The sequence below is a fragment of the Corapipo altera genome, unplaced genomic scaffold, assembly GCF_003945725.1.
Source record: "Corapipo altera isolate COAL_440 unplaced genomic scaffold, ASM394572v1 201, whole genome shotgun sequence".
Classification (NCBI taxonomy): Eukaryota; Metazoa; Chordata; class Aves; order Passeriformes; family Pipridae; genus Corapipo; species Corapipo altera.
This window is the reverse complement of record NW_020884940.1, coordinates 3,440,199-3,463,566: the sequence shown is the minus strand read 5'-3', so window position 1 is coordinate 3,463,566 and position 23,368 is coordinate 3,440,199. Positions and strand designations below refer to the sequence as shown.

General features: G+C 46.9%; 1 protein-coding gene across 15 annotated transcripts in view; it reads right to left on the bottom strand.

Moving 5' to 3' along the window:
* Positions 1-23,368, bottom strand: part of EPB41 (erythrocyte membrane protein band 4.1) — an 85,949-nt gene that overhangs the window by 10,800 nt on the left and 51,781 nt on the right. For 2 of the 15 annotated variants that reach the window (XM_027661346.1, XM_027661343.1), the window contains exons 12-19: positions 22,569-22,685; positions 21,160-21,288; positions 18,300-18,508; positions 16,498-16,554; positions 16,335-16,379; positions 15,476-15,538; positions 12,396-12,575; positions 10,574-10,609 (exon numbers count right to left, since the gene is read on the bottom strand). In XM_027661346.1, the coding sequence (XP_027517147.1) occupies positions 10,574-10,609; positions 12,396-12,575; positions 15,476-15,538; positions 16,335-16,379; positions 16,498-16,554; positions 18,300-18,508; positions 21,160-21,288; positions 22,569-22,685 (836 nt within the window). Of the gene's footprint in view, positions 1-4,382; positions 10,196-10,558; positions 10,610-12,395; positions 12,576-15,475; positions 15,539-16,334; positions 16,380-16,497; positions 16,555-18,299; positions 18,509-21,159; positions 21,289-22,568; positions 22,686-23,368 lie in introns of those variants that run through there. The other 13 variants (XM_027661344.1, XM_027661347.1, XM_027661352.1 and 10 more) reach the window with 12 other exon arrangements.

Below are 23,368 nucleotides of genomic sequence, written 5' to 3'. Positions count from 1 at the left end.
TGGCACTGGGAAAACTGCTGTAGGAATATCTACAAGTTAGGAATGGCTGAGAGAATCAGATTCCTGCTCCTGTTCAGCTCCTTAGCAAGGTCTCACCCAGGTCTTCTGGCACCCCTGGGAGCCCTCGAGCCAGGAGGGAACACCAGTGACAGAAAGCAAGAGTTAAAACAGGAACAAGACAATGTGCTGGAAATTGAGTTTCTCTCCTTATTGACATGGAAATTTGCCTCCAAGGAAAGGCAGAATTAGCAGTTACAGGCCCCACAATTTACAGGTATTCAAGCTGTCACATCATCCAGAATCAGGGAACAAGAGGGAAAACCCCAAGGGACTATCTCTTTTCAGTAATTAACCTCATGGTTGATTTCTGGTTACTTTGCATAGGAAAAGCCACATATCTATTAATCGAAAAACAGGGATTAAATTCTCACAAAAACATGGCAAGTCCATTTTGCCAACTGTAATTCCAATTTTGGTGGTGGTGTTAAGACAAACGGAAACCGTTGCCTCACTTTCTAATAAGAAGATTCCCTGGGCAACCAAAAAACTGTAATCTGTGCTTAAATTGTGAGGTCTAAAGCCCGTGGGATATTTGGTACAATGCATTTTTTACACACCAGAGGCTCTCACCCTGATTGACCTCATGTAATGGCACAACTCGATGGTAGGGTAAGACCAGGAGCTGCTTTATGCAGGAACAAATAGATGCTTTTTTTAGAGTCATTTAGTTCTTCCCTAACTCCTCATGGGTATTTTTCAGTTCTCTGCTCCTTTATGTTGCAGATGGATTAGCTGTAAGGATTTCTATCCATTAGGATTTCCAGTCTCTCGGGTTTAAGTTCTTGGGATATTGCTGAGCAAAATGCACTTAACAGGAGTGAAGGGACAAGGAGCAGCACTGAGATGGTCAGGTCAGACTGTGCTCACAGTGGAGTGTTATTTCTGATCAAAATCCAGTTTCACAAGTCCTCTTCCAAAGGAATATTTGAGGGGAGACCTCATGGCAGTCTGCAGCTTCCTCATGAGGGGCAGCTCTGATCTCTGCTCTGGGGGAGCAGGGACAGGACCCAGGGAACGGCTGGAGCTGTGTCAGGGCAGGCTCAGGTTGGATCTCAGGCAAAGGTTCTTCCCCCAGAGGCTGGTTGGGCACTGCCCAGGCTCCCCAGGGCAGTGGGCACAGCCCCAAGGCTGCCAGAGCTCCAGGAGGGTTTGGACAATGCTCTCAGGGACAGGGTGGGATTGTTGAGGTGTCTGTGCAGGGCCAGGAATTGGATGGATCACCCTTGGGGGTCCCTTCCAGCTCAGGATATTCCATGATTCTATATCCACCCTCATTTGCTCAACACAAGATACTCCACTGCAATATTCCACAAAACAGAATAGAAATGGGGTTATCAGCGTTGAACACCCATGCCTTAATCTTGTTTTAAAACCTGAATTTATACACTGCCAATATTATGATTTCCCCTTAATTATATATGCTAAACCTTGCAAATTACCCATGGGATCTTGAGAAGACACAGCACATCTTCTGAGGTTTAATGGAACATGCCTTAGGAGTGAGATTTCCTTACAAAACAGCTGGGGCACCACTCAACCAAGAGCAAGAATAACAGATAAAACAAAGCAGATTAACCAGCTACACAAACATTGAGCTATTGGAGAGACAAAAACCTGTATGCAGTCAAAACATCTTCCCAAATCCCTTTCACAGACAGAGAAAATAATTTGCATTTTGGAAGTATCTTGCATGACAGAGGCATAAAGGAAGGGAAAGCTGGAATGGAGCCTGTGCCAAGCATATCCTGGTACCAGTAGAGCCAAGTGCAGCAGCAAACATGCAAGCTGGAAAGACAGAACGAAATCCTGATAAGATCAACTGATCAGAAGTACTTTTTGCCTTGCCTTCCTATTCCACTGGTAAGAAGAGAGAGCAATGGAAAGGTATTTGTTTCCAGATAAAACTATCTCTATAAAACTCCCCCCCCCTTGGGAATTTCAGCATCTGTTACAAATTCTGATCTTATCAAGATTTATTTTCAATTGCAAATGCAAAAGCATCCCTACGTTAAGGGCTCAGATTTGCAGAGTTCCAAGCTCTCCTTGAGACCCAGGAAACCTGAGAGGTGCCTGGGCTGCCAACTACTCATTTCCACGGACACAACCCCAAACCAGCAAGGCCTAAATCAAGCACAAAGCAGCCAAACACAGTGTAAATTAAATAAAGGACAGGATGCAATGCCCCAGAAGAAACAAACTGCCCCAGACACGAATGCAACTAAAGCACCACCCTCTAAATACAGACCTTTGTGCACCTGAGGACTCAGCTGAAGCGTTGCAGTGTAAAGTGCCACACAATAATTCAGACTGGGGATAAATTAATAACAGGCTTAATTACATGGTTGATATCAGTGGCCAAAAGGATTTTATTTTTTTTTAAAGTGTTTTTGTGTAAATTTGCCTGTATTTTTTCAAGAACCTGCTGTTTTGCATCAGGATCTATTTATATGAACCAACTGCCCTGAGCTGTCGGAGTGGGTGTTGTTTTCATGCCGCTGCCTCTCTCTGTAGAATATTTCATTATTCTCATCCCAAACCATACTTTTATCCTGCAGGAGATTTAAGGAGTGCTAAAGTGGTGCCAACTGCCAGTTACTAAACATATTTTATAAAAATTAATAAGCCCATGAAGTTACAGTGCTCACTAACTCCTTACAACCACTGCATGACACACTAGAAATCCCAGCTGGTCAGCACTTCCCAATCCTGTTCTTTCCCAGCGTGGCAATGGAATTGTGAAGGCTGTTATTAGGTTATCCCCAAACACGGATCCACAGAAGCTCACAGGCTCAGAGTGACCATCTAGGGATGCACAAGGAGATGATGTTGCTTTGGCAGCAAACCACACTCACCAGATTACGCTCCCAGATCAACTGATGCTCAATCTCACAGCTGGCAAAGCACTTGGGTAAAAAGTATTATAAAGCAGAAAACAAGAGAGCCTTATTTTACAGTACCTGCCATTGCCTTACAGAACTGCTTTGTCTTAAAGACAGAAGTTAAAAAAGGTTTAGAAGCTGTTCAACACACCCTGGCATTGAAAAGGACAGACATTACCTATGGATTTGTGGGCTTGGATGGATCTTTTTAATTGCCATTGATCTGATCACATCCTGACCAGCCTAGTCAGACAACAGAAGGATAAAAGAGATTTTGACCAAAATTAAAAGTAATGCTAGAAAAGACACAATGTGCTAGAAGCTTCAAAATTCAAGTCCTGAGCAAGAATTCAGGATATTACACAACATACAGCAATCACCTCCAACCACTGCATCAAGGACTTGGCAACATGAAACCACATCAAGATCAACACTTAAATTATCAAAATAAGGTGGCTGGGCAATAAGATTCCTTGTTGGGCAATATGATTCCTCTGTCCACCCATCCCAGGTCCTCTTCCCATCCCTTTTGTGGGGGATGAGCAGCTTCTTATTCCAAATTCCCTCTGCAGAGAACAAACCAGTGGCACTCACTGCAAGAGCTGCCTCTGGCAAAGAAGGGATAACACATCAGAGTTTATAACTGATATCAATTTTGTTCTGCTGCTTTTTGCTTCCCTCATTTCATAACTGAAGTTAAAGCTCTGCTCTGGTGCCAGGTTCGTCCCAGTGAGCAGCAGCACGAGCAGCCAGATCTGCCTTCCTGGGATCCCTTGTGACAGCACAGGATGACCCAAATGGTTTATCCAGAATAAATCTCACCAAAGAAAAGCTGGCAGTTAGAATCAAAAATTACTCTTGATACAGTCTCTGAACACAACCTCTCAACCAGCCAAAACCCAACCAGAGGCTTGTGTCGTATCACGGAGCAGACAAATGGTGGTTCATTAAGAACGTGGTTTCTTCACTTACAAAACCCAAAAGGAGCATTTTTGTCCTCAGACAGAGGCTCTCGCAGCTGAGCTGTGCAGGATCTGCATCACCTCTGCCCTCAGAACAACTTTCTGCAATTGCTTTTTCCTACCATTCAGTCTCTGAAGCAAAGAGGGAGAAGGTGTTAGTGTGACATAAAGCATTTGGTAGAGGGCTGAACATTCTGACCTCCCTGCAAACAAAGCCTGTCTTAAACCAAGTTGGATTTAATCCTCAGTCAAGTTATTCCAGTCAGTTTAAAAGCTCAGAGCTGTGTGTCCCCTCTCCCCAAGAGCACCAAACCCACACCCAAGAGTGTCCAGTTGACCCAACACTCTGAAAGCCACCAGCAGTGACCCAAGGTCTGATGGCTTCTGATTTGAGAAAGGAATACAGAGGGTTAGTCCAAGCAATTAATTAACACAGGTTGTTAACACAGCTTTTTTTGTTAATAAGCAGTGGAAAGGAGGATGTGATTTGCAACAACATTTATTAATGATAAATGTACATATTTACAAAGGAAAATCTGAGAAAAAATACAAAACCGAAAAAGTGTTCCAAAAGAGAGCATTTTAGGTAAAAAAGAAAGTGTTTTTAGTCCCCACAAACTGACCCAACACCACTATGTACCACTGATAGAAGATCCCAAAGGGGCCCAAAGCAAGGCCAGTCCTTCCCTCCAGCCTCACAAACCACAAACAGGGACACAAGAGGAACCACCACTGACAGGTTCTCCAGTGTCACCCACTACCAAGTACAGACCAGAGAGTTCCTGCATGAATCCATAATCCTTTTTTGGGGCTGAATTTGCCCAGAAAGCTTCCTTCCTCATTCTGTAGGTCAGAACAGGTGCCATCAACTCACGACCAGAAAAAAGAAAACCCAACAAAGCGGAATAATTCTCAGAGCGACAAATTACTGACACTGATGTGAAGTGAAAGACACTTTGCCCACAGCCATCAGGAGTTGGACTCTATGTTCCTTATGGGTCCCTTCCAACTCAGGATATTCCCTGATTTTATGATAACCTTCCCAGGAGCCCCGTGGTACAGACACAGCAAGGCCAGCCCAGCCTCTTTCCTCCAAATATAAACTACTCCCCTGGTGCCACGTTGAGGAAATCCACTTCTCCTTGTTACTTCAGGAGGGAAATAGGGAATACCTACTCTTTGGGGTCATCACTGCACAAACTGCACGGGAGGGGAGCTGGTCTTGGCTGAACTCCATGCCCTGACCTGCCCATGGAGAGTCCTCGGCTCACCTTCTACTGACCCCCCAACAGAGGCAGCACGTGGCAGGAGAAGCAGCCAACACCTTCATTTATCTGCTCACTTTTAACAGTGGGAAAGAAAAAAGGGATGTTGTTTTGCAGCAGTGAACACCTCGAGCATCAGCACATGTAGAGCCCGACACTCAGCACGGCCTCGGAGTTGAATCCGAGTTCCAAGCCACCAGCAGCATTTTGCTGCTTAAAATTACTGATGTCCACCTTTTCCTAAAGCAGGAAAGCACAAGAGATTCATGTATGTTTTAGGTGGTGTTCAGAAGAGATAGAACCAGGGTAAGAAGATTCAGAAAGTGAGTGTGGAGCCAACCACACCAATCACGATGGAAAACGCTGGAGCCCCGACAGCTCCTAAGGGGATCCCACACACGAGCACCAAAGAGCTGAGTGACCACACCACAAAACACTGGGAAAGCCTAATTAACATCAAAACTGCTGTCAGACCTATCCTGGTGCGCCAGAGTCACCAAAATGTCATTTTCTGCAGCAGGTCACATTGAAAAATCAGGATTTCTCATGCCAGCTGGGAGGAGGTTACGGGCTGCAGACAATTCCAGGATCCCGGAAGGATCCAGGAAGGGACAACTCAGTTCTCCATCCCTCACAGCCTGGCATGGGCGTGTGAATCCCTGTTAATGGGTGCCAGTGTCAGGGCAGGCAGCCAGTGCTCCCAGCAAATTTGTTCCTGAGGAAAACAGGGAGTGGTACGGAGTTGGTTCCTTTACAAAACCCCTGAGACCTCTGCTCTTAAACAGCACTAGAGTGAATGAGCTCTCCCTGTGCTCAAGGATGACAGCAGGCATCCCAAAATCCCTCCTCTGAGGGCGTCCTGCACGGACACCAAGGGAAAAGGGTGAAACCACAGCACCAAGGTGTAAGAGACACGGAATGTGCACAAATGGGAGAGATAACGTTCAGGAACGAGACCTTACACGGAATGCCATGGATGTCACTCCATTTGCCTTACAAGCAAACAGGAAAAAAAGCAGAGGAGGGACTGGAAAAGGGGCTGGAGCCCAGAGGGCACATCCCTGTGGCATCAGATGGATGAGGTTTCTGTTCCTGATAAGCTACACGAATTCTCTGTCAGGAGGGATCATACCCACCCAGAGGAATATAACTGGCCTCTAAACTGCCAGAGAAACAGAAAGCATTTGTTCAATTTTTTTATACTCTGCAGTGATAACTGGTATACAAATCCCAAAAATGTTCCTGAGTGTTCTCAGAGTGTAAAGTTTCCAAGGTTTTTTGCTGATGACAACCAGCCTTATCTCAAGATTAAAAAAGAGAAAGAAAGAGACCGTTTGAATTAAAGAATTACAGAGTTGAGCTGAAGTGGCAGAGCCCACCTCTCACCCCTCTGGGATGAGACACCCTGAGCACTCCGGTCAGATATTGCTCTGGGCAAAGAGTTTTAAACTTCAGGTCCTTTGGAATTGGGTGACAGAGCTACAGAAACCATGGCTTTGCCAAAGCCACCCATGTGGCTTCCAAGTCCTTGTCAAGGAACCAAAAAGACACACACAGGAACCTCAGCTGTGCATTCCAAGAGGGATCCCGAGCAATGGCTTTGGGAAGGGAGCACCTGTTGTGTTTAAGCTGCTCTTCTCCAGGAAATATGGACAGAAAATGAACAAAGAGACACCCACACAACTCCCATCCCTTCCCTCCCCAGCCAGGTTGGGGAGAGCAAACAGTCCCTGTTTTTCAGCATATCTGTTCCAATTTTGGGAAGGAGATGCAGGCAGGGAATCCCAGCCAGAAGCATCCCCCTGGCTTCTTCCATCCTGCATCTTCTGCACGTGGCACCTCAACATCTCTTTCCACCTCTCCTCTCCAGGGCCCACTTTTGTCTTCCTAAACTCCACCCCAAACTCGCTGGAGTTCAAGTGCATTCCAAGGGATGCTCCAAGGATGCAGGGACACAGCCTGCTGACACTTTCCTTCACCTGGACAACAACCCTCTGACTCCTACACTTCCAAGCACTGAAGGAGGAAGACTGTATTAAAGGCAGTGTATTAAAAAGGGAAGAATCTTTTCCAATGAAAAATCCTCACAAAACAAAGTCCTAAAGGCACAAACTGGTGAACTAATCGGAGCAGGGTGCAAGAGGAACTGGAAAGATTCCTGTGGGACTAAAACAAAGAGTTTCACTACCAACCTAAGTTTCTGAGACAGCATTTAGAGCCTCAACCTGTACACTGAAAGCAAGAGGTGGCTCGAGTGGTCTGTGACACACCACAGACCCTCTGACCAGACAGCACATGCCATGTTTGCCTTATTCCTGCAAGCTTATCTGCTTCCTAAATAACACTGTTCACATGGATACAGATCTAGAAAGGGTTATAAATACATGTATTTATATATATTCACACATTTTAGTCCCTGTAATAAAGGTCTGCTCCTTTCTCTCCCGTGCTGCTGGAGCAGCTGCCACCACTGGTGGCACTGGGGGCTGTTCCCAGAGTAACTGTGTCCAGCCCAATCCTCCAGCAGCTGCAGGAAAACACGGATTAATGCTGAAAGGAGACACGGGGGGCTCAGCTCAGCCCCATCTTTAGTATTTACAGAAAAGAAACCCCTCGGACACAAAGTCCCACCTTCTCTTCAGCTCACAAAGCAGCTCTGCTCAGCCCAGCTGGGCTGGAGCCTGCACAGCTCAGCCAGGAGAACTGGGATAAACGGGAGCATCATCCAGACATTTACACTGTAGGCAATAAACAACAGGCAGCATGCAAGGGTTGGGGTAAAGAAGTCAAAAACAATTGAGGGCTTTAACATTCAGAAGTGTGTCCTGATGTGGCCAAGCCAACATGGCAACAGAGGGGATGTTAAAACAGCAGGTGACTCCAGCCCTGTGACCTCAGCAAACATGAGTCCGTTAGTTCCACACAAATGAAACAAAACACATCCCAAGTGCACCGAGACCATCAGATTCCAAGAAATGATTAATCTAGGTTGACAATTAATATCTCCTTGCAATGGGTTTTCTCCTGTAACACTGTGTATTTTCTTGGACACGTGAATAGGGGTGGAGAGGGAAGCTGGGATGTTTTGCCAAAGGCTTCACCCCCTGGGAAAAGAAAAGCTGCCTGTCCCTGTCCCTGAGTCATCACTAACAGCAGTGAGAACCAGCACTTTGTATTGAAATGCCAATCTGAGTTTCCTAGGAAAGGAGAGGTTATGGATTAGATTCTGATATTCTTCCCAGAGATTCAACCTCTTGTTGCCCAGAGAGGTTGTGGACTCCCCATCCCTGGAAGTGTCCAAGGCCAGGTTGGACAGGGCTTGGAGCAACCTGGGCTAGTGGAAGGTGTCCCTGCTCATGGCAGGGGCTTGGAATGAGATGGGCTCTAAGGTCCCTTCCAACCCAAACCATTCCAGGATTCCATAATTCAGCAGATTACTGCAAAGCCTCTTTTGGACCAGTATCAAAGGTTCTCCAGTTTTTGAACATTTTACATTAAAAACAACAAGTTTTAAAGCAATTTTCTAGCAATTCCTACGTGAAGTCTACAGGGGCTCAGGAAGCCAGCGACTCCTCCCATCATTTCCTCTCCCCGTCTGCTCTCTCACAGCAATCAGGAACAGGGTTCAAAGAATTTGCTTTTGCACAGTAGGAAACTTCAGAAGGGACCCAGCAATCCCAGACCACTCCTGCCAGGTCCCATCCCAGCCACACAAGGACACACAGAGGGATTTAACAGGACGGTCGCGGGATGTCCCTCCCCGGGACAGCGAACTAGAGAGATCAAAGACCAGGACAAGGAAGATGCAGCAGAGGCTACGGCCAAGAAATTCAGGAGCTTTGGTCTTGAGGTTTCAACATGACCCTGTTGCCACTCAGAGAAAGAGCAGCCACCAAACAGTCAGTGCTACAACGAGGAGAAAGGACATCATAAAGGGAATGCGTGGAGAAGGAAAAATGCTAGAGTACAGCTGACACTTTTTGAGTGCTTTCTGCTCTTCAGGAATTGCAATTGAAACCTTTGGAAGAGTTTCTTCACTTGCTGGCCGGGGAAAGGCTGTCTCAGTAGGTATCTGCTGCTTTTTTAATTTGTCTTCATCCTGTACTAACAGAGGACGTTCCCGTTTCTGCTTTCGTGGTAGAAGATCAAGAAAGACAGAGAGAGATGAACAAAAATGACAGATGGAAAGTGGCCAAAAGTGACACTTGGAGGTGTGCAAAGCATTAGGACAGCTCTTCTCAACGTAAAATAAACTGCCCTGGGGAGCAGAGTAGCCCCTGGCCTGGGCCACACGAGCCTTGGAGCTACAGAACCATGTCCTCCCTGCAGAACTGATCAACATCTGGATCAGGGTTGTGGTGGTTTGTGCCTGCCCTGCCAGGAAAGCAGGTGCTCAAAACCTCCTGGAGTGTTTTGGAATTGGAATGGTCGAGAAAAAAGTCGGAGGCATTAGAAACAGGGATGGTGCAGTACAAAAGGTGGTCTCTGACAGCTTCCTAATCTACCCTTAAAACCAGCGTTTGGCAAATCCCATGGAGCAGCCAGACTGCAGAGCAGATACAAAAGGCTTTTCCAAAGTTCTGACCAGAGTATCAAAACACTGATTGGTCTGAAAATTCTACTGGAACAAGTGTAAAATTGCTATTCTCAGAAATGCCACGTGTGGAACGGGCAGGATGGCAGTGGGAGCACTGCAAGCTCCTGGAATTTTGCTCCGTGTTTTAGCACTTTTGTTTCTGGAGTCTGAGGAACGTTAAAAACCCGGAATGAGTAAATCAGCACACAGGACCATGCAAAGCCTCCAGCACTTCTGCTGAAGAAAGAAAAGATTGGGGGAATGTTGCTGTGCAGTAACTCTCCATCCCTTTAGTTTGGCAGCCCTGGGCAAATCCAAGTGTACTTAGGAGAGGAAAAACTTGGCTCTAAGCTCCCTCAGCTGAGCCAACCTCCTCTGGTCAGTGCGGTATTTTGGGACTGGTTCTTTGCACACCCCTAAGTGGTGAGAATTGGGGAGAAAGTAGCTGGGAGACTGGGCAGCAAAAGAAAATATAAAATGCCAGAGTAACATGATTGTTAAAACAACAAAGAAACGGAAAGAAAGACAACATAAAAAGAACAGGGAAGAGTTAAACTTTCAGAATTGCTTTTCTCGCCGAATACACGGTTATATCGTTCATGCAGCTTTTTCGAACCAGCCATGCACCAAAATAAGCAAAAACTGAAAGCTGCAAAAGCTGCAGCAAGAGCCAAAGACCTCTGGGTGTGAGTTATGAAACTACTTCATGTAGCCAAAAGAAAAAAATGTTATCCAGCAGCTGCTGTCGAGTTTTTGCTCGGTGCCATTGCAATAGCAAGTCTGGTTCAGAAGCACAGATCAGAGCAGCAGCTTTACCTCAAGCCCACCAACCTGTCTCTCAGAAGATAGGACAGTGACTTTCTTGACCTGGACACACAAAGCGTGTTAAGGTTCAGTTGTCTCGTAATAAAACATTCAGGAACAGCAGAAAAGCAGCCCCTGGCACAAAACCCTTTGGCCACTAGGGCAGGGTGAAGGTACCACTTTGCACGGTGAATTATCATCCTTAAATTACCACTGTGATTTGTCAGCCTTAAATTACCATCATGATTTGCCATCCTTCAACACGTGCAGGTGAAGGAAAACGCCCTCCCTGGTCAGTGTCTGGTGAAGATGCATTTCTGGAAGTTCCCAGAATGTGTCCACCTCCACCTCAGAGCAAGATCATTTTGGAGAGGGTCAGACTAAGAGGGACCTTCCAGAAATGCAAATCCAGGGACACTAAAGACCCACTGTGGCTTTAGATGGGACAAGCTCACACCATCCAAGACCTCACAATATGGTCACCTTGTCAGAAATTCTCCATAATAACCAAGAATATAATTCTTGAACTGCAGTTGTGGGGCTTGAGAGCCCCTGTTCTGTCCCACCCACACCCCAAAAACCACATTGGCACCGTGGGCAGAGCTCTGCTGCCCAAATTCCTGTGGATTTAAACTGAGCAAAGTCTATCCATGGGTAATCCCAAGGACAGTTTGCCCAGAGAAGCTGTGGCTGCCCCATCCCTGGAAGTGTCCAAGGCCAGGTTGGATGGGGCTTGGAGCAACCTGGGCTAGTGGAAGGTGTCCCACGGCAGGGCGTGGAATGAGATGGGCTTTAAGGTCCCTTTCAACCCAAACCACTTTGTGATTCTACAGCAATCAACCCTGACTAAGTTCAATTTGGGGATTTCATTTTTCCTAAGCTGTCCTGGGTTTTCTCTACACTTTGAGGAGCTTGTAGTAAACTTGGTGTTAAACCTCTTGTAGGTGCTACAGTGCTCCATCCACTGCAAGACTATTTACTGACTAATAAGTGTTTCCCTTGCACTGGTTTGAAGATTAAATACAAGTTCATCTGCAGGGCTGTGGGCAGGAAGGAGAGAAGCTGGGCTTAAACCAGGAGAGAGTCTCCAACTGCCACCACTGCAGCCAGGATGCAATTTTTCTGTTGTAATAAAAAATTGCATTTACTACTGAGTGAGAGAGTAATCAGAGATTGATTACCACGGGTGCTAACTACAGTTTTACTCACAAGCTCCAAACCTGAGTTAGGTACCACCAATATGACATAGAGAAGGTGTCTCTTAGCCAAGAAGAAACCAGTTGGTGACAGATCTCTGCTGTTCCAACTGGGTTTCTTTGAAAAATTACCTTTTTTAAGGAAATTAGCAGAGAAACTGGGTGTATGTGGCTACTAACACACAGGCCCTGTTCCTGGAAGGAGGAAGGTTCCCATCACGTATGAACAGCCCTGCTGAGGAGTCTTCCTGAAGCCTCCACAGCAGATCAGCACCTGGAGTTCCTAATGCAAGTTTAAACCCCAAGAAAAAACTGGAGAACAAAGTGATTTCGGAAAAATTATCCCATCCTAGTGCTTCTGCACTGGGTTGCAATATTATCACTGAAGTAATAATTCTCTTAATTTAAGAGTTTAGGTGGGTTTTGTCCAACATTTTGGGGAGATCCAGTCCCCAAGTCAGCCATGGGAAGTGCTCTCTAACATCACAGCGACAGCAACTCCAGCCCCAAAAGCAGGTGAGGAATCCCTACATCCTTCCCTGCCGAAACAAAAATCGCATTTTTATGACGCCTACGACTTCAACTCTCCCAGGGACCATCCCACATGCTAAAAGGCCACCCCCTGGAACACCCCCATGCCCCAAGGTACTCACTCCATCCGCTCCTGTGGGGATCTGCCCGTTGACGTTGAGGGTCCGGAAAGGGGAGTGGGTGGACAGACGTTTGTCCCACTCGCTCGGCCGCGGCTCCGGGACGGACTCCATGAAGTTCTTCTTCAGCTCGCTGATGTTGGCATGGTGCTTCTTGATTTCCTCCTGGGGCTTATCTAGATCCTACCAGCAAAAGGGACAGGATGAGTGAAGGGGCGCGGGGAGGAGCCGGGACTGCCTAGGCTGGGCTTAGCAAAGCTGCGCTCAGCGGGGCTGCGGCCGAACCTCCCCAGTGCTGCTCACACTGCAAACACACAAAGGGAGCGTCCTCTCTCCTCTCTCCTCCTGGATTAATCACAGAGCGGGGTCTCCTCCAGGAGAATCTCCACCAAAGCAGTGACAGCTCACCTGGAATCTCATGGATTTTCCCCCATATGGGATTTTTATTTTTTTAGAGTTGCCAGACTGTGTTTGTTTGGGTTATTTTTTAAATCGGGTAGGTTTGCTTTCTTTTCCCTCTGCAAGCCTGAATATTCCCAGGTATCAATACAATTAATGTTCAATAACATGTTTTCCCAATTTATTTTTTTTTCCTCTCTTCATACCTATTTCTCTTTAATCCTAACAGGAATTATCTCTGCTCCCAGAATATCCCCATTACCATTATTTCCCCTCCTTCTCATCTCATCCCTCCAGGAGCTACCATAGGAGGTTTTAGACTTCTGAAATGAAGATGAGATGATTTTTTTTTTTTTATCAAACTGAGAATTTCCTTTATGCTGGATCAGTCAAAAAACTCCTGATGATTTTTTTTTTTCCCATCTGGAAAAAGCCAGATTTCTACTCTGTGATGCCAGTTTACAGCATAAACACACAGACTTCCAAGGCAAGTCAACTTGGTAAAAATAGCTTTTTCTTTGCAAGCAAACCAGAGTTTGTAGAAAACAAAGCTTCTGCATAAAATAGGTGTAAGCCAAACAACAACTTTTCTGGACAGGGCCAAAAAGCAGCAAGAAAGGGAGAAATCAAGGTCAGTAAAAGCATCACTGGGAAATTTAACCATTTTTGTGCTTTCAGTTGTTACTCAGCCCATTAATTTTAGAAGATGGAAGAGCAAACACATCCCTAAAGGAGGGGCCCTCCCAAAAATCTGCATCCCTGCAGATCACCCAGGACACAGCTAAACCCCAAATGCCTCTTTAACAACATTTACTCTTTTTGGCACAGTTCTAGGGGGAAAAAATGCAAGTTTTGGCATCAATTCTGGATGAAAGTATAAGTCAAGTGCCTGCTGGGTAGGGAAAAAAAGCAGAAATAAGTCTGCTGAAGACTCCGGGGTAAATCCCTTGCCTGGGTCCAGGAACCCTACAGTTGCTCCTGGCTTAGAGAAGAGAGAAGGACCACCTTGGCTTTTCCAGCACTGTGCAGGAGCAGGGCCTGGGAGGGCTGGAGAGGAGCTAAAGCCACGAGGAGCTACGTGGAGCCAGGTCTGGAAAGCACCTTGAGGAACCAGCTCACTCAGCGTCACCTCCTTTTCCTCCTGTTTTTCCCTTTCTGTAAGAACCTGGTGTAGGTGGAGAGTTAAAAGGCTTTCAACAAAATCAACAGGCAGCTTCAGGAGGGTGAGGTCTGCTGGGAAAATATCTGATCTGCCAAATGCATGGGCTAAAAAACACAAAGGGAATGAAGGGGGTGAGCTGCTGGGTGAGCCCTGTTCTAGGGGAGGGCTGGAGCACCTGCAACAGAACCAGGGAGGGAAAGGGCTGGGTGGCAGAGGCAGGTGTTGCAGTAACAGGAAAAAGGGGTTTGGAAGTGATGACAAAGCTCTGTTTGGGGTTGGGGAGATGGAGCTGTTTTGAGTTGGGTGGAAGAAGGCGACAGGCAGAGTCTTCAGAGCTCCAGCAGCGAACTGATGTGTTCACACCCTTCATTCGTGGCTCAAAGCTCTACGTTGTAGCAGGTTTTAAAAAAAAAAATAAATTAAAAATAAAAACAAAACAAACAAACAAAAAAAGTGCCACCCAAAAGCTGCAAAACTTTGAAAATTCCGATTAGGAGAAGGCAGTTGGTTCACTCCACTTTTTTCAAGAGATGGCAACAGGGAAACCCTACGAGCTGCTGGGGCTGCAAGTCTGAGTAGAAACACGTAACACAGAGTATCAGAAGCCACAAAACATCTCCCATAACACAGTGTATTAAAGAATTAAAATATATGATTGGCGTGGTCTGTTCTGAGACCGTGCTTGGGTGAAAGCAAACGGAAAGGGCTCCCAAATTCAAAGGGAAGAGCTGTAACCTGGAGGGATGAGCCACCTGTGACCACTGAGCCCCCACGTCAGATCTCTGGGGAGCTGGCACCGAGCAGGATGGGACCTGGGGGGTGGTGAGGTGCTGCAAGGCAAGGAAGGGCTGAAGGAGGATGAAAACATCCCTGCAGCATCCAAAAGGATCCCTCCTGCCTGAAGCAACATGGACATTGTGGTGGCCTGAAGGCCCAGGGGTGACAACTTCATTGAATCCCAGAATGGTTGGGGTGGGGAGGGACCTTAAAACTCATCCAGTCCCACCCCCTTGCCAAGGGCAGGGACACCTTCCACTAGCCCAGGTTGCTCCAAGCCCCATCCAACCTGGCCTTGGACACTTCCAGGGATGGGGAAGCCACAGCTTCTCTGGGCAACCTGTTCCAATTTCCCCTGCAGCTTATCCTGAATTTTGTATTTTCATAGACTGGCTTTTCCCCCAGGAAAGTAATTTGTTTCAAGCAATGAAAAACTAGTCCCCACTACAATCTATGCCCCTGTGAGCACCCAGTGGGTCCCAGAGCAGATCTGAGCTCTGCCAATCATGTATTTTGGGTAGGTATGAGAGAATGAAAGTCAGAAGAGGTAGAAGGAAGAATGGCTGCACATCATCATGTTTACTGTCACCATGCAAAAGCATAATTAAAAAATCAAATCAAATCAAAAGGTCTCTCATGCAAGAGCATGCAAAATAAAGGCAGCAGCAGAAGAGGAAGAAGTTCAGCGCAGATGCAGAAGGTTTAGGCAAATGCAACTCAAAAAAAGCTTCAAGTTCATACAAACCTCCAACATTAAATTGCTATGCCTGATATAAATGTTTTCACCATCTAGCCTCTTTGATCTCTTCTGTGAAAATGAAAGGAAAGGGGGAAACAAAACAAAACAAACAAACAAAAAAAAAAAAAAGCACAAAAAATTAAAACGTTGGTCTTGCGGGATCGAGAAATTGGCAAATTAAAAAAGTTAACTCAAGGTCGGGAGTGCAGCGCTGAGGCAGCGTGGGGTGGGAATTCCCACCAGGAATGGGGGTCTGGCTCATGGAGAATGGGAGATGTGATGAGTCCTTTAAAGAGACAGCTCCCGGGGGCCTCAGCTCCGGCCACAAAGAGACAGTTACTGGTTTTCCATGGAAGCCTTGCACAGGTCACCACGTGACATTCCTGAGGGATGCAGGCCCACCCCAGTGTGAGGCTGTACTACCTGGAGTAACCTTTACAAGGTCCCAAGTGCACAGTAACTATGCCTTAACCACCTTTCCCATCTTGGATATGTCCCTGTTACTTAATCAATACCAAAAAAAAAACATCCTCTTCATTTTTTTATTTTTTTTTTGCATTTCCTGCAATGCAAACTGCACAGTTTTCTCTGGTTTCTAAGTAAATTTGTTACATAGAAGATAAATTTCATAAGTCAAGCCAACTGTGTTTCTTTTGAACATTCAACAAGCATAATTTTAGCAATCAGGCTGTGTCTATGGGACAAAAAAAACTACTCATTTTCCAATCAAGTATTTGGTAGTCAAAAGAAAACCAACATCCCAACCCAAAGCACAGGAAGAAATTGGAGCACTGTCTTTTTAAACATGTTACAGATGCATGAGTGATATGGCAAATTTGGCTGGTGAAAGGGTAAAATGGCTAACCTTCCTCATTCTTATCAGCTCTTCCTCTTTTTCTGCAGGCTGCTGCTGTTGGGCAGTGATAAAAAAAAAAAAAAAAAGAGTTGGTTCATTTAACTATGTTGAACCTTAAAAAAAAAAAAGCGAAACAACTGTGAGCAACCTAAACTGAATTATTAGCACAAACCTGGGGCTGGGCACCATTCGTGGTGGGGACTGTGACCTCAATGTGTGTTTTCCTCACCTACATTTAAGAAATAAATCGGTAAAAACATTTCTTGTTAGTAGATTTGTTTCAAGAAACTGTTCAGTTTCCAAACACAGCTGCATAAAGTTGGTTTTGAGGTGCTGGGGGAACATGCAAAAACCAACATGCAGCCCTGGGTTAATGGCACGGCAGCTCTGTTAGTCAACAGCAGGTGAAATAATTCCTTCAGCTTGAGAATTATTTATATTTGAAACCAGTGCTCTCCAGTGCTTCTGAAGAAGGGCTTCCCACTTGCATTAGCTCGGCCAGGCAATGTTTTCAAATGTCATTTGCAGCTGGATCTCCCAGTGAAATCCCAACAAAGCAACATGCTCCAATTAACACAGACCTTCTCAAAAACAGAAATTATTGGTTAAATGCACAGGTATTATGTTGGCAGAGGCAGTAAGAGCAGGTTTAGCTACAAAACCAAGCCTAACATCACTAATTAAGTTCTTTCCTGTCCATAAGTAGAGAGCCAAGATTGTCTTAACACTCTCAAGGAAGTATTTTAGGGAAACTGGGTTGCCAAGTACTCTGAAGGCAAAAGCATCAGTGGGTGTTAAAAGAAGTGATGCAGCTACATTGGAGAAACAGGGTAAATTTGGCACATTCAAATCCACAATTTCCTCCTACATCTATATTTAAAGGAGGGGGAAAAAATCCAGTGTTTAAGCACTTAAGAAAAAACCTGTAATAAGTGAGATGGGATGAGTAAAATTTCCTCGTTCTCAGTGTAACACAAGGGAGGAGGAGCAGCCAGGCAGGAACTCTGTGCTCCAATTCCAACTCCACAGTGCCAGCCTGAGGATCCCTTCAGCACTTCCAGTTAAAAATTACCACTCACACAGGCCATGGAATTTTTTGAAGTAACTGTCCTTTCCTTTACCTCCATCTCCCAACCTTAATTAAGAGGGATTTCCCCTGGAGATGTCACATAAGACCCACTGTGTGATATGTTATAGGAAATGTGGCTCCAGCAATGCTGAGATCAGCTAAATTTTGGGGTAATGTGAAAATTGTGTCTCAAGGCAAACACTTCTGCTGCACCACTGCAAGGCTTCAGTTCAATAAGATCTGCAGAATATTAAGGACACTGTAATATCAACATTAATTTTGCACATTATTCTGACTTATTAGAACAACACACACATATCAACCCCGGCAAAGGCCTCAGACATTTGTAGGAAGATCAAATAATGCTTAAAAAAATGGCATTTAAACAATAAACCCCCCAAGGTCTCACCAGTGCCATCGTCAACTAAAGTTTTAGTCCAGTTTGCAGCACTGTGTTACCACCAGTGTTACCAGCTCTCCCAGCCACAGCCTATCAATGTGAAAAACATTCCGGCGCTGGGCTGCAGCCAGATCCATATCACTGATTTCACTGGAATTGCCTCCTGCTGTCGTACCAGGAATCAAGGGGCACAGCCTGGCCACGGGTGAGCCCTAAACTCCAACCCCACGAGCACGTGCAGCTCTTGGCAGCGTTTTTAACCGTCTTAAGGCTGCACTCAGTTTGACTGCAGCCACCAAAACTTGGGAGTGACTCCTCTTCCACAAGGAATGTCAGGGCTGGGATTTCCCTGGCAGCCAAACCCCCGTGCCTGCTCCCCACCTGATGCCTGGGAGAGGGATAAACCCCTCATCTCCCAGGAGGGGAAGGTGGACAGAGCTGCTGCTTTGGGGTGGCTTCTCGAGTGACACTCCAGCTCTTCCCAAGAGACTCCGGTCTGACCTACCTTGGATGCATCAGCTGGCTCTGCCTTGGCTTTCTCTGGTGGGAATTCCTCACGTCTCACATCAGCTTTTGCTGTTTCCTTCCCTATTTTAGATGTGGCCACGTCCTTCACGTCAGGCTTAGCTGGGGCTGGCTCTGCAGGGTGGCTCTGAGCGATGGCCGGGGCCGAGGTGGGCCGGGGACTCCGCTCCGGGGTTATCACAGCCACTGCTGAGGAGGGGGGACACACAGGGACAAGGTTCAGAGCAGGTAATGTTCCAAAGCTCTAGGCAAAGTCTTTCCAAATTACAGTGCTGTCATTTAAAAAGAAAGGGAGGAGGAGGAGGAGGTAAAAAAAGGGAAACGAAATAAAGATGTTGAGCGAAGCAGCTTGTGCATTTAGTACGGGAGAGTTGGGATTATTTTCCTTATGGTTTAAATAAAATCAAATAAAGCCCCACACCAGATGGTTTACAAAAAGCAAGCTTGCACTCTGCAGAGAAGCCACACCAGAAAGGCAAATCTGGAATTTGACATGGTGCCACGGATTTCTGGGTCCTTCACACACAACTGACACGGACTCCACTCCAGTGCCACCACAAAACAGACACAGCATGGGGAGTTCTGGGCTTGTGGGCACCTCCTCAACCAGAAACAGATGGTTTCTGGAAGGGAAACACAGGCTTTCCCCCCCTCCCCAATCTTTTAGGCAACTCAAATGAAAAAATAACCAACAAGCATCCCTCTAGAAAACTTCACAGGAACTTTCAGGTGGGATTCAAAGCAGGCTGGGCTGTGTGTCCCGTGGGGTATCTCCAAGGCAGCACAGTGGGAAGATACCCAGCACCTCCAGGTCAGTGACAGTGCAGGAATGAACAGCATGCTGCCAAAAAATCACCTTTCCAGAGGATGACAGTCTTAAACACAAGCACTAGCCCCACAGAAAATCAACTGCCTATTCCTTTCCTTCAATTCCTGATTTCCCAGGCAGTTCCTGATCCCTGAAAGGCCCAACTCCAACGAAATATTCAAGTCAATACTGTGTGACAAAGCCAGCCCCAATTAATTCCCTGTGTGTACCTATAGATACAATAAGCTATTTGGTTCTCCTGATGTTGTTTTTACGGATGTTCCACTAAAAATACACCCAAAATAGTATCTTCGACGTGGTCCCACATTCCCAAAGTCACAGTTTGCAGCAGGATCACACTGTGCAACCCATCCCATCCAACACTGGTGCCCAGTCAAAGACACTGGAAAATCTGCTGTTAAAAAAGAAATTGTGATTTCAAGCAACTCCATAGTAAGAATTCCTGTTTCACTGAAAAGGTCACTGCATCTCATCTGTGTGTAAATAAAACATGAGAGAATAAAGCATCCACATGACCAAAAAATGCACGAGATGAGGTGGGGGGGCAAAAAAGAACCTGATTTTCCAGAGACTTCAATTACACCTTCAAGACAAACACCTGGACCCACCCCAAACCCCACACCACCACCACAGGCTCCGTCCTCTCCCTGCTCCTCAGCACAGCAGCTCACTTCTGTGACCCAGACACTGTGTTATCCTTTCAGGAGGACAATCAGTGCCACGTCCCGGTGTATTTATGCCATGGAAGCGGTGACAGCCGCTGGGAAGGTTGTACAGAGGTGGGATGGCAGGGACAGCCGGGATGAGGAGGATGCTGGGAGAGCAAAGCCGTCATCGCGGTACCTGGCTCCTTCGGGACTGGCTCTAGTTCTCTCACCACCATCATTTTTTCTTCCTCCTCCTCCTCCTCCTCCTCCTCTTCAATTGGGCTTATCTCAATACTGCCAAGATCACGTTTGGCTAAAAAAGTTATGGATGTGTTAAAACGCCACCTCAAAGATGAAGCAGCAAAGGAAATACTGCCACCAGTAAATCCACACAGCCACCTCTCCTGCTCCTCTCCCAGGGCATGAAGACATGCAGGAAAAATTGTAACAGACACCGAGCCTTTCCTTTGCCATCCAACAGGGAGTTCTGGGCTGCCCAGAACTGTATTTTAGTTGATTTTCCTGATTAACTACTTCAGGGTATTTTGACACACGATTTAAACACAGTAAAAAAGCACTGCCCCAAAATAAAAGATAAAATGCAGGTTGGAACTGGATGTTCTTTAAGGTCCCTTCCAACACAAACCATTCCATGATTCTATGATTGACCACCATCACCCCACTAACAGTCCCTGCTGGGAACGGGAGAGTCAGGAGGAGGAAAAGTGCAGGAGATGGATAAGAAGGGGCAGCTGCATCAGGAGAGCCCAGGCTGTGCTCAGGTCTGACACCGGCTGATGTCCACTCTGCTGCCCCCCATCCCATGGAATATCCTCCAGTGTTTTCCATACTAACCAAGAAAACATGAAGTTCTCAGTTACCTCCCTCCACAGCTTCAGTCTCCTCTTTCTGCAACAACTAATCAACCCTATTTTAATCATGATTAGCGTGGATCTGACTGCAGCAGCGACGTTGCTCTGACACCCTTTTCCAACTAGGGAAGCAGCACTCCCTAGAGAAGAAATAAAGTGGAATGTAGGTGACCTCCAGCAGTCCTGGATCTCATAACCTGATTTTCAGGCACTGCACGTTCCTACAGCTCAGGGGAGCAAACCTTCCAGGAAGGAACAGCAAGGGAGGAGGGTTAAGAGGCCACTGCACACTCACTTCCACACACAGCCAAGCCACGGCACCCACTCACCTCACCCAGGGCACTCCTGGAAAGCAGCACACGGCAAAGCCAGGGGGGGATTTTAGTGGCAACAAACACCACCACAAGCAGTGCAACCTGTGTCCTACAGCACTGCATCACTTCACCCCCACAGTGACAGCACAGCAGCCACCAAACGCCGCTGCGGCTGTACCTGACCGCGGTGGCACCGGCTCCGGGAACTTGGGCTTGGCAACAGGAACCTTAACCACCTCTACCTTCTCCTCCTCCTCTTCCTCCTCTGCAATGGGTTTCATTTCAAAAGTTTCAAGAGTGTGTTTGGCTAGAAAGAGGTTTGCAGGTGTTAATGGGGGTTGGGGACCCGCACGGACACACGACGGTCACCACAGCAAAGAGCGAGGAGATCCCTCTCAGCAGCTGGGAACAGCAAAGAGGTTTGCAAACCAGGCAGCTCAACAGTCATTTTCCACCATGGAATTGTGCACCAGCCTTTCTAGTGCTGCCATACCCAACAGTGCATTGGACAAGAGGGGAAAAGAACAACAGAAATAAGCTTTGCAGGCTCCTTGCCCAGGCAGGGAGACGTGGGGACACGTGTGGAACTAGGATGGGCTCTGCCTGCAGAGTCTGGAGGGATAGGGGTGCTGGCTGGCAAAATCCAGGCAAAACACACCCAGATAAAAACCTATATAAAAACTAGCAGCTTTAATTAAATGTACTTGAGTGATTCACTTGCAGTCTACCCTGGTGCCTGAAGTTCCTCACCCTGTTTTTACAGCATCGGGCTTTCCCCACCAGGCAATGCTGACTAGGGAAGATCAAGGCATGACCACGGTGGGGGGAAGGCTGACACACTTCATGAAAGCTGGACCTAGATACTACAAAAATAGTGATGCAGTCAAAAGCACACTGTAAAAAATTCCAGGTGGAAGGAGGGAAGCAGAGCAGCACCCACAGCATTTGCATACGAATTATTTCCAGCCCTAACACACCACAGGCGGTCGCCATCCAAGTGATGAAGGCTGCAAATATTTGACAACACTGTGCTGTGAAACACTTATTAGTATTCAAATGTGCTGTTGTACCTACACCCCTCTTAAGGACATTAATATTTATTAATATTTATTAATAGTGCCTCTCTTAAGAGAAATATAAGCTCCACAGACTAAATGGGGTGGCATTTCTCAAATGCTGAAAAAAGATCCCAGAATAGACTTTAGAAAAAAAAGGTCCCAGAACTCTTAAAAAATGGCGAGAAGATCCCACGATGAAGAATTTCAGAAGCTTCACGAGAAGTTTCAAGATCAAACTTTAAAGTTTGCTAACTGACATACACAAAACTACCCAAATCTAATGAGAGTTCTCAAGTACCATCACATCCTAAACTTTTCCCCACCTCCCCACAAGAATTACAAGGTGCAAGGTGGAAATTTAAGGAGTCTCCCAGAGCTGGGCTGTGTCTCCTCTCACTGCAGAATTCTTCTTGCAAAGAAATGAAAAAAGAAAGCCGTCAGATTTGGCGAAACTTGGAATTGTCAGGAACAAGCACGTAGAGGACAGGAAAGGCACTGCAGAGAGTTGTAGCCACCACCACAGCTATACCTGGCTTCTCTCGGATCTGATCCGCAGGTTTTGGTTCAGGAACCTCAACCACCACCACCTCCTTCTGCTTCTCTTCCTCTATGGTCCTGAACTCAACTTTCTGAGTCGCACGTTTAGCTGAGGAAACGGGGCACACGTTAAGGACCCGCGCGGCACAGGCGACACTGCAGCCGCCACAGGGGCCGCACATCCCCGGCCTGCTCCTTTCCACGCTCTCACATCCAGCTGTGGGACTGCAGCTGGGATTTCTCTACCCATCTGGGGTCATAATGGCAGGGCCAAGTGGCAACCAACAGCCCTGGTCCCCTCGCCCCCCCCCGTGCGTCGTGCCCGAGGAATCTCGCGCGCCCGGACTGCTGGCAAGATGGGATTTGGTTTTGCTGCTGAACGGAGCTCAGACCAAGCAGCCTTTCCCCTCTGGATTCGAGGTACAAAGCCCAGGTTTGGAGTGTCACTGAGCACAGGAGCAGGGACAGCCTGGCTTCTGCTGGTCACGGGGCGCTGGGACAACCCTGGTGCCTCCCGGGCTGCAGCACAACCTCGGGGCTCAAAGCAATGCAGTCCCTGCTCCATCAGGGATGCTCCCCTTTCCCTGGATCCTCTCAGAGCACAGGGATGCTCCTCTTTCCCTGAATCTTCATGGTGCACAGGGATGCTCCCTCTCCCTGGATGCTCACAGTTCACAGGGATGCTCCCCTTTCCCTAGACCCTCTCAGTGCACAGAGATGCTCCCCTTTCCTAAATCCTCTCGGTGCACAGGGATGCTCCTCTTTCCCTGGATCCTCTCAGAGCACAGGGAT